The sequence below is a fragment of the Polypterus senegalus genome, chromosome 2 (genome assembly GCF_016835505.1).
Source record: "Polypterus senegalus isolate Bchr_013 chromosome 2, ASM1683550v1, whole genome shotgun sequence".
In the NCBI taxonomy this organism is placed as follows: domain Eukaryota; kingdom Metazoa; phylum Chordata; class Cladistia; order Polypteriformes; family Polypteridae; genus Polypterus; species Polypterus senegalus.
The window spans coordinates 291,313,069-291,329,649 of NC_053155.1; the positions used below are offsets into that span (position 1 = coordinate 291,313,069).

The following is a 16,581-nucleotide window of genomic DNA, read 5'->3' on the forward strand; positions in this document are numbered from 1 at the left end:
AAGATTTAGCCTCTGGTTTGTTACTATATGATACTATAATTTTTTAAATGGATTTTTAAACTGAAGATATGCTGCTGTCATCACAAAGCCAAGTTTTGGCCCGTCTCAACTTCCTTTCATATGAGTTAAGAGCTTGAGAGATTTCATGGTGTGAGCATACAGGATGTAAACCGGGGGTCTCCAACTCCAGTCCTGGGGTCTCATGTATAAATGATGCATACGCACCAAAGTGTTGCATACTCCCGTTTCCACGCTCAAATCGCAATGTATAAAACCTAAACTTGCCATAAAGCCACGCACTTTTTCATGCCAGCTAAATGCTTGGTGTATGCAAGTTCTCCATTCGGTTTTGCAGACTGGTGGCACCCAGCATCAAAGCAATGCTACTGTTCCAGTGTGGTTTCCTTTTCTTTTTTAGATGCACATCCCTGACGCGGCTTTATAAATATGCTGAAATTATTGTTAGTTTAAGGCATTTGATTGCAATTAATCTGTAACAATATAATGGTCCACGGAATGGCCAAACTATTCCAAATGCCATAGCTGCTTTAGCGTTGCTCCTCTCAATGCACCACTCAGAGTATTTATATCACTGTATCTGAGAACTCCACAGCAGCTGATCGGAAAGAGAATTATCGGGATACAGCATTAAGCACACGCTGCCTCAGCCATGCTGTCTATTGAAGTGGTCTCATATGACAAACGCTTTAGAGCCTTTCCTGTACGGACCTCACAGTTCAGAAACAGTTTCATCCCCAGAACTATACACGCACTCAATCAGTCCATCAAGTGCTTCTTGTAGAACTGTTTATACTTATTAGTACAATTACCTCACTTTAAACTTGTGATACAGTTATAATATTGCACAACCTGAGCCACTTTATAAAGATCATATTTACATACAATGACGATATCATTTTAAGATGAAATGCAGCAAAATATGTTTATTACATTATACAGATAAAATATTAACATCATTTAAATAATCTATATTGTTAATAATTAAACATGTGAGGGCACTGTGTCGCAGCGCTAGCAAGGAGCTGGCGCCCCATTCTGGGATTGTTCCTTCCTTGCTCTGTATTCTTGCTAGTGCTGGCGTGACACTGGATGGATAGATGAACAGAATAATTAAACAGGTACTACAAAGATATTTCAATGTTCCTTAAAAGTTTTGAAGAATCAGCGTTCTAAGCTTACAGATGGCTTAACGTCTATTACAGAGCTGATTGTGTGGCGATTGGTTATTTGGAGAAAAAAAAGGAAGGACAGGAATTGGAGGTTAGTACATTTGAAAGAGACAGTACTCCTGCAATAAATTATTTCATCGAAGACGGCACAACAAGCATCTTGCGGGAGGGCAGGAACAATCTCTGAATGGGGCGCCAGATCGTCACTATCACTGCGCCACTGTGTTCCCATTTTTAATAACATGCTTTAACTCCTATCATCATGAAAATGATATCAAGTATACATCTCAGTATTTTAATTATTCAGAGAGCTGTAATATCACGAATGTAATGGATTCTGTGTCCTGTCAGAGAAAGAGAAAGCGGAAGCATGTAGTGATTCACACACACAGAGCAAAAGATCAAATACAAAACAAAGCATTTAACGTGTTACTTTAGTTACGATGGTATTTCAGAAACTAGTAAATTAAACAATTTAAAGATGAAGTTTCTGATGTTCTACTTTAATGACAAAGTAAACTACATGATTAAAGTGGAAATTTTGAGAATAACTTGACATTTCAAGCTTTTTTCTCACAGTGTCCCTATTTTTTTTTTCTTTTCTCTGTACCTTTTCACGGCGACTTTGATATCTGACAGCTTCTTTTTTATTTCGGGCACTGTGAGACTTTGTGAACTTGAGCTTTCGAGTTTCTCCGACATGCTATGTCACTCGATCAACTTCCTTTTGTTGTTTATACCACTGTTTAAACCAGCAAATATTTTTCCTTGCCTGCACTTGGTATTTGCTGAAATTTTTCTATTTCCCCTGTGCTTTTGCCATTGCCTTTTCACAGAATGCTGAGCTTAAGGGCTATTTATATTTATTTGCATATTCAATTATGTGTAATTCTGGGAGGAGTTTGGGGAGTGGCAGCAGGCGCGTGCACGTGCATTAATTTTCACACTGACCGGGATTTACTGTATGTAGCAGAAGAACGTGGAAGTTGGCGAACGCACAGATTTATGTATCTGGATTTTTTGCTGGATACGCACATTTCCACTTTTGTCCTTACGTCATGTTTTAGTGTGAATTCTACGCTCTGCGTTATGCATGAGGCCCCAGGAGAGCTACTGTGGCTGCAAGTTTCAATTTTAACTCTTTTCTTAATTAGTGACCAGTTTTTGCTTCTAATTAACTATTTTCCTTTATTTTAATTGACTTTTCTTGAGACTCTGACCACTGAATTGATTATTTTTTCCTTAAACGGCACCTAAACATAAATTTGACGTGAAATGAGCCAACAGATGACCAACTAAGTTGGGGCCTCAAATTCCAACCTTCATTCAGTTTCTTAATTTGAAGCCCGTTATTTAATTCCATGGTGCTCATTCTGCCATGGCAGATATTTCCAAAACTGTTACTTTTCTTTTTTATGAGCGCTGTGTGAATGTGCCCCGGACACTGACAGGCAGACATGTTGCATTTCCACCACCACACGTTTATTTACAATATTTACCGTTCAAAAGTGCACACAAACCACCACGAGTTCCCCAAAGTCCAGGCCTCTCATACTCTCTGCCTTTCTTCAGCCCGCCTCTACTCTCGCTTCTCCTGCTTTGTTCTCTCCTCACCTGACTCTAGCCTCGAATGAAGGGAGGCGGCCCCTTTTATCCACACTCCAGGTGCTTCCCGGCAATCTCCCACCGGCACGCCCCAGTGTGACGGAAGTGCTGAGGTCCAGGGCTCCAAAGGCATGGAGACGACCCCTGGCGGTGACCACGGGCCCACAGGGTTCAGCTTCAAAGCTCTTTACCCGTGGTCCCCAAAGCAACCAGGGTGGCTGCCCGCATGCAGTCGGAGGTGGGCGCACACCCTCTTCCGGTCCTCCAAGGCATCCCCGGCCGGGTCATCGCCCCTGGCATCCCTGACAGCTGTCAAAATGTTTTGTGGACCTGAGCAGATCAACATTACTGAGGCCTTCACCTTTCTTTATTTTCTATTATTGTGTGATGGATGCAGGTTGTTGTTTATGTGTTGGTTCATTTTGTGTCTTAATATAGTTTCGTTGCTAATTAAGGAAAAAAATAAATAATTACGGGGCCTGAGTCTTAAGTTGTGCATCAATTAAAATTAAGGCAAAAAGTTAATTAGCATCAAAATGTTGTCACTAATTAAGAAAAGGGTTAGAATGAAAACCTGCAGCCAGAGTAGCTCTCCAGGACTGGAGTTGGAGACCCCTGATCTAATGGCTACTTTATGTCTGCAACATTTGAGAATGTAAGAGAATCTGAGGATCTATCTGTCTGTCTCTCTGTCTCTCTATCTATCTATCTATCTATCTATTAAAATGTTTACAGTGAGAACAGCCCAACAAGAGATTGTCAGTCTCCATTTATCTAACTCAGACTCTTTTTAAATAATGAGTTGGGGCTTTACAACCCTGAATTAACATTCTTGTATGTAATGTTTGACCTGCAATTAACATTTTTTGGTGCATGACAGGGTATTGTATGAGATATTTACAGAGGTGACCACTAGAGGGTAGCAATGTAGTGTTTACACATTAGTCTACTGGGTAGCAATCACGCATCACATTAGTTGTGTCTTGATTTAAGCTTGATGACAAGTGTGTGTACTTTTATTTCTAAAAAGAAATTTTGGAATTTTTGACCCTTTGTCAGCTCCAAGAGTATTTATTTGTAAACACCATTGAAAAAGATTATTATTTGGACTCCATGAAATAGAAAAGAAATGTAAAAAACAGAAAATAGTTTCTTAGTAGACAAAAAAATCAGACCCCTACAGATTTTATTTTTTTTCTCCAGCTTTTGGAGTTTTTTTTGTTTTTTCTGTCCACCCTGGCCATCGGACCTTACTTATTCTATGTTAATTAATGTTGACTTATGTTTATTTTTTATTGTGTCTTCTATTTTTGTATTCATTTTGTAAAGCACTTTGAGCTACATTTTTTTGTATGAATATGTGCTATATAAATAAATGTTGATTGATTGATTGATTAATAAAAAATATTCCCAAATTCCAATATCCCATGGAGCACCATTACATCCATTATAACAACACCATGACATCACTACAAAGTTGACAAAAAAAGGCTGCCCATCAAAACTCACAAACTGGACAAGAAGGGCATTAATCAGAGACATAATAAAAGACACCATGGGTACCACTGAAGGAGCTTCAAAGATCCACAGCGAAGTTGGGAGTATCTGTCCATGGGACCACTTTAAACCGTACACTCCACAGAGCGGGGCCTTATGTATTAGTGGCCAGAACAAAGCCATTGCTTAAAGAAAAAAATAATAAAAAAATTTGGAGTTTGCATAAATTATGAATGTATGATAAATTGGACTGGATTGCCAATACTGATGCTCTGTGTAAGATAGGTCAGAGCCGACTTCCTTAGAAGACTGGCGTCCTTCAACATCTGCAATAAGATGCTGCACATGTTCTATCAGACGGTTGTGGCGAGTGCCCTCTTCTACACGGTGGTGTGCTGGGGAGGCAGCGTAAAGAAGAGGGACGCCTCACCTCTGGACAAACTGGTGAGGAAGGCAGGCTGTATTGTAGGAATAAAGCTGGACAGTTTGACATCCGTGGCAGAGCGACGGGTACTGAGCCGGCTCCTGTCAATCATTAAAATAATCCACTGCATCCACTGAACAGGATCATCTCCAGACAGAGGAGCAGCTTCAGTGACAGACTGAGGAGAACGTTCATCCCGCACACTATGTGACTCTTCAATTCCACCCGCGGGGGTAAACATTAACATTATACAAGATAATAGACTGTTACACCTGCCTCGCACTCTCCATCTTGCATTTTTTAACTTGCACTGCATTTTTATCACTCTTTAATTAATATTGTTTTAATCAGTATGCTGCTGCTGTAGTATGTGAATTTTCCCTTGGGGATTAATAAAGTATCTATCTATCTATCTATCTATCTATCTATCTATCTATCTATCTATCTATCTATCTATCTATCTATCTATCTATCTATCTATAAGTCAAGCATGACAACACTTTTTACTGTCTAACTAAAAACATTACAAAATGCAAGCTTTCGAGGCAACTCAGGTACATTTTTCAGTCAAGTTTGCACAGTGTGCATAAATTATGACATAAATTAAAAAAAATAGCATGATCTTCATTTTCTGCTAGACACTTTCTTCCACAGATGCCATTTTAGGCTTGCAAATGCCACTGAGCACTGTCTTCAGATGCAGCAGCTTTCATTGCAGAGATTATGGACCCTACCTGCTTAAGTTCATTGACCGTTTCAATCCCCTGAGCACCAACAGGTAACATGGCGGACAAATTGACGGGGTGTCCCAGTTTTCCTGCTCTGTCACTAATGATGTTCAGCAGCTCCTGCGCCTGCTGTTCCAGTTTGGTCAACACTGCAGCGTTGCCAGCTTATTCTGCATCTGTAAATGTGAGCCCCTCAGCTCTGCATTCTACCCTAGTGTGCCTGTCTAGACTTTTTGTCAGTCAAATATCACCTTTAAAAGTAATGGCAATAGCAGGTACCCCAATGCACTTCAGTGAAGACTATAAAGCAGTCACAAAGAACAGAAGCTTTACTTCAGACTACCACAAACCACAATAATAAGCAAGTTAAATATTAGTTACTCACTTAGCCAAAGGGGAGAATATTTGAAATTCAGTTTCACAAACATCATCATTTTTCTAGTTGTGCCCCTTTTTGCCTTAACATCTGTAAATAAAATCCAAAGGTGTGCTGGAATCTTTGCACTTCAGTGCTGACTGGGCTCTACTGCACTGTTTGAAGGCCAGAACAGAATGTGCTTATCTTGGGCTATTTACACATTTGATAACAACTATAGAAATATGTGCTGAATTATTAGGCTTGCCCAAGGTGGTCAACAGAAGCTTTTTTTTTTGCTTTTTACTGCACATTTCCTATTAGCATAAACACACAGAAATGTTTTTCATTGTTATCAAACTGTTTCACTCCCTTGATATTCAAAAATGTTCCAGAGGAGAAAGAAATATGTAATTGCTAATGCTTCAGTTATAATGAATATGTGGTGAATGTCCATGTTAAAGTTGCATTCCATAAAGAAATAAAGAGCAAAACAATATTTAACACTCTGTGATTCATCCTCAAATGTGCTGGTGTCTGTACTGCTGCAGCTCTAGAACGGGGGGCACACATTTTTCCTCAGCTTTAAGAGCATTTTGACCCTTATTAACCCACTTCTTTTCTCAGCTAACATGGTTTCTGCCTACTTCAGTTTTTCTTTACTTTTTTGCCCACATTTTCTTTATCAGCACATCACAATTTGCTCAATGACTTCTCTAGCAAACAAAGATGAAGGATGACCGAGACAATGCTGATCTCTGCTCCTTCTTCCATCAGGGCACTATTTCAGCCTCATCCACATTACTACATTGTAGTCCGAAAACATGGACATTAGTCTCCATTTTCACCTACCCCTCTGTTTCCAACCCCTGAAAATGGAGAACTTTGAAAGTGCAGACTCTAATCACTCTCGGGTCAGCCTTTGATTAGTATGTGGCCCTTCTCTGACTGATTCCTGCCTATTACAACTTCACATTCCCCAGGTGGTCTCCCTTTATGGAGGAATAACATATTTCAACAAAGCAGACATTAAAGAGTTGCTTTCCATGGCGCTTGCTGTGCATCGAAATTGTGTTTTGTTTTACAGTATGAATGCTGCATACATGAGCTACAGGCAAATAAGTTACCAGTCGCTACAGTTTTCTAATAAATCCGATGGGCAACAGCATTACCATCCCTTCAAGGTTTGCCAGTTTTGGGTAAGATGTCAAAGCTGCACGCATGCCCAGTGTAGGCAAACAGCCACATCATATGCATTTTTGGGCGTTTTAGTGTTAACGGAAATACTTTTGTATATGATGTAAAAATGCTAGTGTGGACAGACTGTTTTTGTTTATACATGCAATTTTTAAATTAAAATGTAATAGTGTGGACATAAACTTAGTCTGTGTCTGAGATTATCAGGGGAAGGGACACAAATTTTACTATTGGAGTTAAGATGGGAGTTAATGTGTATTATATGTTCAAACCAAGCAATATCAAATAAGATGTCCAATATTTACTGACAATCCTCTTCTACAATACCATATTTGACTGCTCTCAGTAGTTAATGAATAATGAGGATGAAAGGGGCCTGGTATTGAAGTGGAATGAAAATAAAATACCTTATACATATATAGATAGTGTTCAAAAAAAATGAAAAGAACACTTTTTAATCAGAGTATAGCATGAAGTCAGTGAAACGTCTGGTCTATTGATTTGGTCAGTTAAGCAGCAGAGGGGCTTGTTAATCAGTTTTAGCTGCTTTGGTGTTAATGAAACAGAGGGGCAAACAATGAGATGACCTCCAAAACAGGAATTGTTTAACAGGTGGAGGCCACTGACATTTCTCCCTCCTCATCTGTTTTCTCACTAGTTTTTCATTTGGCCAGTGTCAGTACTGGTAGCATGAGGCGATACCCGCACCCTACAGAGGTTGCACAGGTAGTCCAACTTCTCCAGGATGGCACATCAATACATACCATTGCCAAGAGGTTTGCTGCGTCTCCCAGCACAGTCTCAAGGGCATGGAGGAGATTCCAGGAGACAGATAATTACTCTAGGAGAGCTGGACAGGGCCGTAGAAGGTCCTTAACCCATCATCAGGACCAGTATCTGCTCCTTTGGGCAAGGTAGAGCAGGATGTGCACTGCCAGAGCCCTACAAAATGACCTCCAGCAGGCCACTGGTGTGAATGTCTCTGACCAAACAATCAGAAACAGAATACATGAGGGTGGCCTGAGGGCCCGACGTCCTCTGGTGGGCCCTATACTAACTGCCTGGCATCGTGGAGCTTGATTGGCATTTACCATAGAATACCAGAATTGGCAGGTCCACCACTGGTGCCCTGTGCTATTCACAGATGAGAGCAGATTCACCCTGAGCTCATGTTTCAGACGTAAAAGGGTCTAGAGAAGCCATGGAGAACATAATGCTGCCTGTAACATCGTTCAGCATGACCGGTTTGGTGGTGAGTCAGTGATGGTCTGGGGAGGTATATCCATGGAGGGAAAGGCTAGACAACGGAACCTTGACTGCCATTAGGTATCGGGGTGAAATCCTTGGACCGATTGTCAGACCCCATGCTGGTGCAGTCGTTCCTGGATTCCTCCTGGTGCACAACAATGCCTGGCCCCATGTGGCGAGAGTATGCAGGCAGTTCCTGGAGGATGAAGGAATTGATACCATTGACTGGCCCCACGCTTGCCCGACCTAAATCCAATAGAACATCTCTGGGACATTATGTTTCAGTCCATCTGACACCACCAGGTTGCACCTCAGACTGTCCAGGAGCTCAGTGATGCTCTTGTCCAAATAGGGAAGGAGATCCCCCAGGACACCATCCATCATCTCATTAGGAGCACACACCCCCTGATGTTGTCAGGCATGCATACAAGCACGTGGGGCCATACAAACTACTGAGTATGATTTGGAGTTGCTGCAATGAACTTTTGGCAAAATGGACTCATCTGCCACATCATTTGTTCACTTTGGTTATCAGGGTGTCTTTGAATTCAGCCCTCTGTAAGTTGATCATTTTCATTTCCATTAAACGATGTGGCATCCTTTTGTTCCTAACACATTACCCAGTCCATATTGGTATAGATATCCAGCAGGATTGTTTCTCCCATTGAGATCTGATGTGTTTTCAAAGTGTTCATTTCATTTTTTGAGTAGTTTATATAAAAAAAATGTGTATATACATATATTATTATATACATATATATATATATATATCAATATATATGTATATACACATACATAAAAAATGGGTCAGGCAAAATTATTGGCACCTTTTCAAAATGGTGGGTAAATCGTTTTATTTCAAGCATATGATGCTCGTTTGAACTCACCTGTGGCAAGAAACAGGTGCTGGCAATATAGCAATCACACCTGAAGCCAGTTAAAATGGAGAAAAGTTGACTCAACCTTTCTGATGTGTGTCTAAGTGTACCACACTAAGCATGGAGAACAGAAAGAAGAGCAGAGATTTGTCTGAGGAGTTGAGAACAAAAATTGTGGGAAAATATCAACAATCTCAAGGCTACAAGTCCATCTCCAGAGATCTTCATGTTCCTTTGTCCACTGTGCGCAACATAATCAGGAAGTTCACAACACAAGGCACTGTAGCTAATCTCCCTGGACGTGGATGGAAGAGAAAAATTGATAAAAGACTGCAATGACGGATAGTCTGAATGGTGGATAAACAGCCCAAATCAGCTTCAAAACATATTCAAGTTGTTCTGCAGACTCAGGGTGCAACAGTGTCAGCTTGAGCCATCTGTCGACATCTGAAGAAAATGAAACACTATGGCAGGAGAGCCAGGAGGACACCACTGCTGACACAGAAACTTAAAAAAGCCAAAGTAGAGTTTGCCAAAATGTATTTGAGGAAGCCAAAATCCTTTTGGGCGAATGTCTTGTGGACAGATGAGACCAAGGTAGAACTTTTTGGTAAAGATCATCATTCTACTGTTTACAGAAAACGGAATGAGGCCTACGAAGAAAAGAACCCTACAGTACCTATAATCAGAGATGGTGGAGGTTCTAAGATGTTTTGGGGATGTTTTGCTGCCTCTGGCACTGGATACCTCGATTGTTTGCAAGGCATCATGAAATCTGAAGACTACCAAAAGATATTGTAGGGCTCAGTGTCAGAAAGCTGGGTCTGCGTCAGAGGTCATGGGTGTTCCAGCAGGACAATAACCCCAAACATACCTCTAAAAGCACCCAGAAATGTTTGAAGACAAAGTGCTGGAGAGTTCTGAAGTGGTCAGCAATGGTGGGATCTAAATCTGATTGAACACTTATGGAGAGATCTCAAAATTGCTTTTGGGAGAAGGTGCCCTTTAAATCTGAGAGACCTTGAGCAGTTTGCAAAAGAAGAGTGGTCGGAAATTCCAGTTGAGAGGTGTAACAAGTTTGTTGATGGTTATAGGAAGTGCTTGATTTCAGTTATTTTTTCCAAATGGTGTGCAACCAAATATTAAGTTGAGGGTGCCAATAATTTTGTTCATCCCGGTTTTTGAGTTTTGTGTGAAATGATGTCAGAGTTGGCTTTTTTTCTCTGTTTTTTTGTGTTGTTCCAATGCACATAAAGGAAATAAACATGTGTATACCAAAACATTTGTAATTGAAACAATTTTCTGGGAGAAATGGTGCATTTTTGGGAAAATTCCAGGGGTGCCGATAATTTCGGCCATGACTGTATAACCATATACAGTAATCCCTCGCTATATCGCGCTTCGACTTTCGCGGTTTCACTCTATCGCGGATTTTAAATGTAAGCACATCTAAATATATATCACAGATTTTTAAGCTGGTTCGCGGATTTCTGCAGACAGTGGGCCTTTTAATTTATGCTACACGCTTCCTCAGTTTGTTTGCCCTGTTGATTTCATACAAGGGACGCTATTGGCGGATGGCTTAGAAGCTACCCAATCAAAGCATGTATTACATATTAACTAAAACTCCTCAATGCTATAAGATATGCATCCCGCGCGGAGCTTGATTGTTTGCTTGTCTCTGCCTCTCTCTCACCCTCTCTGACATTCTCTGCGCCTGACGGAGGGGCTGTTTGCACAGAGTCTGTTTGCTTAAAAGATACTGACGCTCCTCTAAAAAAATGCCGCTTTATTGCAGTGCTCGGCATATTTAAAAGCACAAAAGCACACGTATTGATTTTTTGATTGTTGCTTTAATCTCGCTCTCTCTCTCTGACGTTCTCTGCGCCTGACGGAGGAGATGTGAGCAGAGGGGCTGTTTGCACAGAGGCTGTTTGCTTAGAAGATACTAACGCTCCTCTAAAAATGCCGCGGCAAACTTAAAAGCACAAGTATTGATTTTTGATTGTTTGCTTTTCTTTGCGCTCTCTCACTCTCCCTCTGAAATTCTCTGCTCCTGAAGAGAAGAAGATCTATTTGCATTCTTTTAATTGTGAGAAAGAACTGTCATCTCTGTCGTGTCATGGAGGACAGTTTAAACTTTTGACTAAAGGGTGTTATTTCATGTCTAGAGGGCTCTAATAATGTTAACAGTGTGGGAGAGTTTATAAGGGCTTAAAATATATAAAAATAACTACACAAACATATGGTTTCTACTTCGCGGATTTTCGTCTATCGCGGGGGGTTCTGGAACGCAACCCCCGCGATCGAGGAGGGATTACTGTATACTAATATCCTTCTGGTCAAAAAGAAATTGAATAGATGCAAGTATACATATAAATTACCGCTCTATTTCCAACCCTGTGACACAAATGGTGACTGTGGAACCAGCGTGTAGGTGAACTAAACTATTCTGCTGCCGGTCAAAATTCTTGTCACACATCGCATGTCTGATGGGGAAAAATATAAAAGTGGCCTCATGAAGTACAATGTTTTCCTAAAAGCTAAAGCAGAGCTTCACCATGTGATCGTGTCAGTGGGCACGCAGCTTAAGCACAAGCAGGCAGACACAGACAGTGCCATTTTGATTTTACATTATTTTTTCCAAATACAAATAAATGGCAAAAAATTAATACGCAATAAATATTTGTAAAAATCCACTATTTGTGCTTATCCAAATACCGTATTCAGATTCGGCCCCATCCCTACATTACAGGGTAAGGGGCCTGGACCTAAACCAGAACCAGAATGTCACATAAAACTGAACTAGCTCACGTTCAAATTCTTCACTTGCAAATACGTTACGTCAAGTTTACCGTTTTAGAAAAATGAGCTTGTTCAATGAACGCACTCTTTTGAACTAGTTTATGCACAACACTGTTCATCACATTAGTTTATACAACTCTTAATATCCAGAAGGTCAGTTCCTCCACCTCACAGCTTGTCAGTAAGTAAGGTAGACAGCTAGGATAGTAGACAAAGCAGGGCAAATGACTTTCAGTTGTGCCACTGGAAGACGATACACCACAAGGACAAGAGAAACAGCACTGGAAGATAAACAAGAATTGAAAGCAAAAGCAAAAGGTCAAAGATACTTAGCCACAAAACAAAATGTGATCCTAATTCAAAGTCAAAAGCCAGTGATTTGATATTCTTTTGTGAATCCGCAATCTTGGACAAAGCAGCAACCTCTTGGCTCGTGATTATCATGCAGTGTGCAACCCTGAAAATTATTCAATAGCAACCATGCAGCTACCGCTATAGCTATGCAAAATGGCTTTGTGGTGATGCAAAACTATATCAACAACTTTAAAATAAAAGAATTTTAAGAAACTAATATCAGAAATGGATTCAGTGTCACAAAAAACATATTAAAAAAAAACCTGAAAAACAATAGATCATATTCTGCTGTAAACATCAACCACACTTTTAAAGAGTGATTTTTTTTTTATTAGAACTCAAACTTAAGATTAATTCTAAATTTAGAAGCTAATTGTATCCAAGTTGATTAATTGACCAGAGACAGCAAGAGATAAAAGGAGAATCTTCCACAAAGGATGAAGTCATACAATACAACACAATACAATTTATTTTTGTATAGCCCAGAAACTCACAAGAAGTGCTGCAATGGGCTTTACCAGGCCCTGCCTCTTGACAGCCCCCAGTCTTGACTCTCTAAGAAGACAAGAAAAAACGCCCAAAAAAAAAACCCTTGTAGGGAAAATAAAAATGGAAGAAACCTTGGGCAAGGTAGTTGAAAGAGAGACCCCTTTCCAGGTAGGTTGGGCATGCAGTGGGTGTCAAAAAAGAAGGCGGTAAATACAATACAGTACAATACACAGAACAGAACACAAGTAATCCTCAATACAGTATGAAAATAAAAACATTACAAGTACGGAGCAGAATTCAGCAGTAGATGATATCACATAGTATGATTTCAGTGGAGTCCCACAAGTATCTTTCCTTGCAATGTTATTCTTTCTAATTTATAGTAGAAACATACAATGGTTATCAAAACTTGTGCAATTCTGACATGACAGAAAAAAAAAGTATGGGCTGAAAATACTGAAGCAGCCGGAAAAGCAATTTTAGAAACAAAAGGATAAGCTTCAAAAATGGGTGAACTGTTGAATAATAAAAAGTGCTAAACACAGACAAAAGGCACATTAAATAAAACTTAAATACAAGATGTAGGTAGCAAGCTTCCTTTTTTGACACACTATTCTCATCATCTAGACAATATACAGAAGCAATTAAAAAATTCAATTGTAAAATTTTGTAATAAAAATCAAGGCATGGTTTTCTTGGCCTCTGTAATGCAAAGGTGACACCACATTAGAGTACTTTGTGAACTTCTGCTCTAAATGCTAAATGTCTCTAGAAGCTGTGCAGACAAGAGCAACCAAAGCCATCTTAGGACCAAAGGGCATGTCCTCTACGTCTTCTACCAAATGTGACTTTTAGTTGTGTGTAAGACTTACAGACTGCAGTTTCTGAACTTGTTGCTGGACCATGTCAACTTAAACAACTGAAAATTGCTGAGCATGTCACATTTAGTGACTCTTGTGACATTTCAGATCAGTCATGCACTCCTCTTTTTGTGACAACCAACAGTGTGCTGCCTGACAGAACCTGCGCTGTATGAAGGGTTAATAGAGTTCAGCCACAGTCTCAGCCCTTTCCTTTTTTCTTTTTTCATTTTGTCATAGTATGAAACATAAGACACCAGAGAGATGAGCTTCTCTTCTGTTTGTGTGGTCTAAAACATCCGCATTCTTTATTTGTTCGTAGCTGCATCATATGCATTGAACTTCCAGGCGACCATTCACTGGTTGCCAACTCTCATTCACACAAGCCTGCTGCTACGACAAAATACAAAATCAAACATGTTTGACTTCATCAGAGTGGGTCATGGACTAGTTGGAGTGAGTTACTGACCTTGCCATATTAATGGATTCATGGGTTGGACTTGGTAAGATTACGCAAATAAAGGCTACGATAAAAATCACTGAAAAAGTGTGACATAGCATTAAGAGATCCAAGTAATCAAAATTCTTTAATTTGGAGCAGAAAACACAGTTAGGGGCCCTAATCCAGGCCTTCAATATCCTCAAAAACATCTATAAATGTTGATTCAGCAGCATTCTTTCAGTTAAATAATGAACCACACAGTCAAGAGCATCAATGAAAACTAAGGAACAGGGCACCTTAAGACTGAAGCTAGGAAGCAGTTTTTTTACACAAAGGGAGGTGGTAATCTGGAACAAGCTACAAAGACATGAAGTTAATAGCAGATACATTGACAATTTCAAAAAAGTATCCTGAAAGAGACATTGGACAGCTTAGCTACTAGTTAACCCAACAAGTTTTCTGGAGTTACCTACTTTTGTTCTACTAGGTGAAGGACTGCAATTGAGGGTTGATCACCTTTTTGATACTATTAAGCTTCTATGCCAAATAAGTTTTCAAATCAATCAAAGAATGAAAGTAAGTTCATAAAATTAGACACTTTTAATCACAACTACTCTTACCTCTTTAATGACGAGCTCTTCTTCAGCTTCACTACTGCTAGATCTGAATGACTGGTTTTCTTCTTGTCTGGCTGTCTGTGAAGCCCCAGAATCTTTTTTAACATACTTTTTCTTTTTTTTATCATGTCTCACTACCCATCTGTGCCTGCTAATAACAAATTGCTTATGTTGAGGAAGCTCAGTGAAAACATCATCATCATCATCATCATTGTCATCTTCACCAGAAGAAGAGGAATCTGCATCGGAACCCTCATCAATGAAGAGCTCCTTGCTACAACTTGATTGACAACTACCTGAGATTTCACAATCTGAAAATGTGATTGAGCTGGGCTTGTGCTTAATTATTCGATGCTCGCCACTCGTATTTAATGCGTTTTTGTTGGTGAAATCACAGTCTTCAGGATTTGATGGACAGTCTGTATACTTATTACACTCTCCAGCTGGATGAGCAAGATCTTGGCAGTTACTTTCGGTCTTTAGGTTGGCATCTGTCTTACAATTTAATGTTTCTTCTTCACACAGTACACTACCCAGTCTCTCAAATGAAGCATTACGAGAATTAATCGCAGATTTGCTACTGCACTCCTCCATGTTAGCTTCACATCGACAGGACTGTACATCACCATCACAGACCATGGAGGAATTCTGCCGAGTAATGACAGAAGGCGGCAAAGATTCTGTATCTGGCTGATGTGGTCGACTTTCCATTCCAAGTCTTTCACTCTTTACAAAGCATAAGTAGGATTTAATAACCCAAGTGATTGCATTATTTTGTCTTTTTCATCAGTAGGCGACTTCTGTGGCATTTTTAAATGGTGAAAACAGACGGATACTTGAAATGCTGATTTCTTCATACAGACAGTACAACCTGAGAAATAATATATACATAAATAGTTAAAATGTGAAGGTTCCATGGAGTGAAAAGTTAAAATGTAAATATTTTGATTAAGCTGTTTTTAAGTCTATCAAAGCCCTTATTCATCTACAACTGTCCATTTACTAAAAAGCAGGTACAGGCAGCCCGCTTTCTGATCTTGGTGTGACACTCACTCAAGGCAAAAAACAAAAAAAAACCAAACCTTCTAAGCTACAGAAACCCTCAGGAGACCTGTAATGGTCTTCTTCAACATCGGAGTGGTAAGGTCTGTTAATGCATCTTCTCATGAAAGATTACCGTTTTTAATTTGTTATAATATTGTTTGTTCTGTTTTATAACAGCTTTGTATCAGTAAAGAGTACCTTAAAGAGTGAAGTTCCATTTTAAAAAGCTAAATAAATAAGGTAGGAAAGTTGGGAAAGTCTTATAGTCCATTCAGAGTGAAGAATGAATCATGCATTGGTCACATTTCAAAGCTGTTGCATTACCCATGTCATCTTCTTTATTATTATTTTGAAATCTATTATGACTAAACAGATTATTTTCGCAAAAGATATTTATTTTTAATCAGAGTTCTTTTAAAGTTGAATGATCTATTTTCAAAGAAAAAAATGGAGAAGAATTATAGGAATTTATAGGGTACCTTGTGGTGGGCCCCTAAACCTGTATTTATATGAGGGGTCATAGTTTTTACCATCAGACTAAACAAAGTTGCACAGTGTGACCGGAACAGAGTTTAAGATTAAAAATATAGTGAAGTGTGCTGTGTGAAAAAATGTGTAGACTTAGAGCAGATATGTAATATTAGAGTCCTATTTATAAATTCCAGCTATGACAAGCTATTATTTAAAATAATGTTGTGTGGAATGAGAGTTATAGTATCAGAGAGAAGCTGAAATTGTAAGCTTATAGATTCATTAATGATCAGGACTGTAGGACAAAGTGGACATTGTCCATTCTGCTAGGCTTTAGTGGCACACCAGGCCTGTTAAGAAAGCAAATTTAACAGGTA

The 16,581-nt window shown here is 39.5% G+C and overlaps 1 protein-coding gene across 2 annotated transcripts in view; it reads right to left on the reverse strand.

Annotated features, from left to right (window-relative positions):
* The window catches only part of LOC120523992 (stAR-related lipid transfer protein 13-like), a 546,464-nt gene that overhangs the window by 493,604 nt on the left and 36,279 nt on the right, over positions 1–16,581 (reverse strand). Inside the window, exon 2 of one of the 2 annotated variants that reach the window (XM_039745759.1) lies at positions 14,693–15,560. The exons of the other annotated variant lie outside the window; for it this stretch is intronic. Coding sequence (XP_039601693.1) covers positions 14,693–15,400 — 708 coding nt within the window. The 5' untranslated portion in view covers positions 15,401–15,560. The remainder of the gene's footprint in view (positions 1–14,692; positions 15,561–16,581) is intronic. 2 annotated transcript variants of the gene reach the window in all.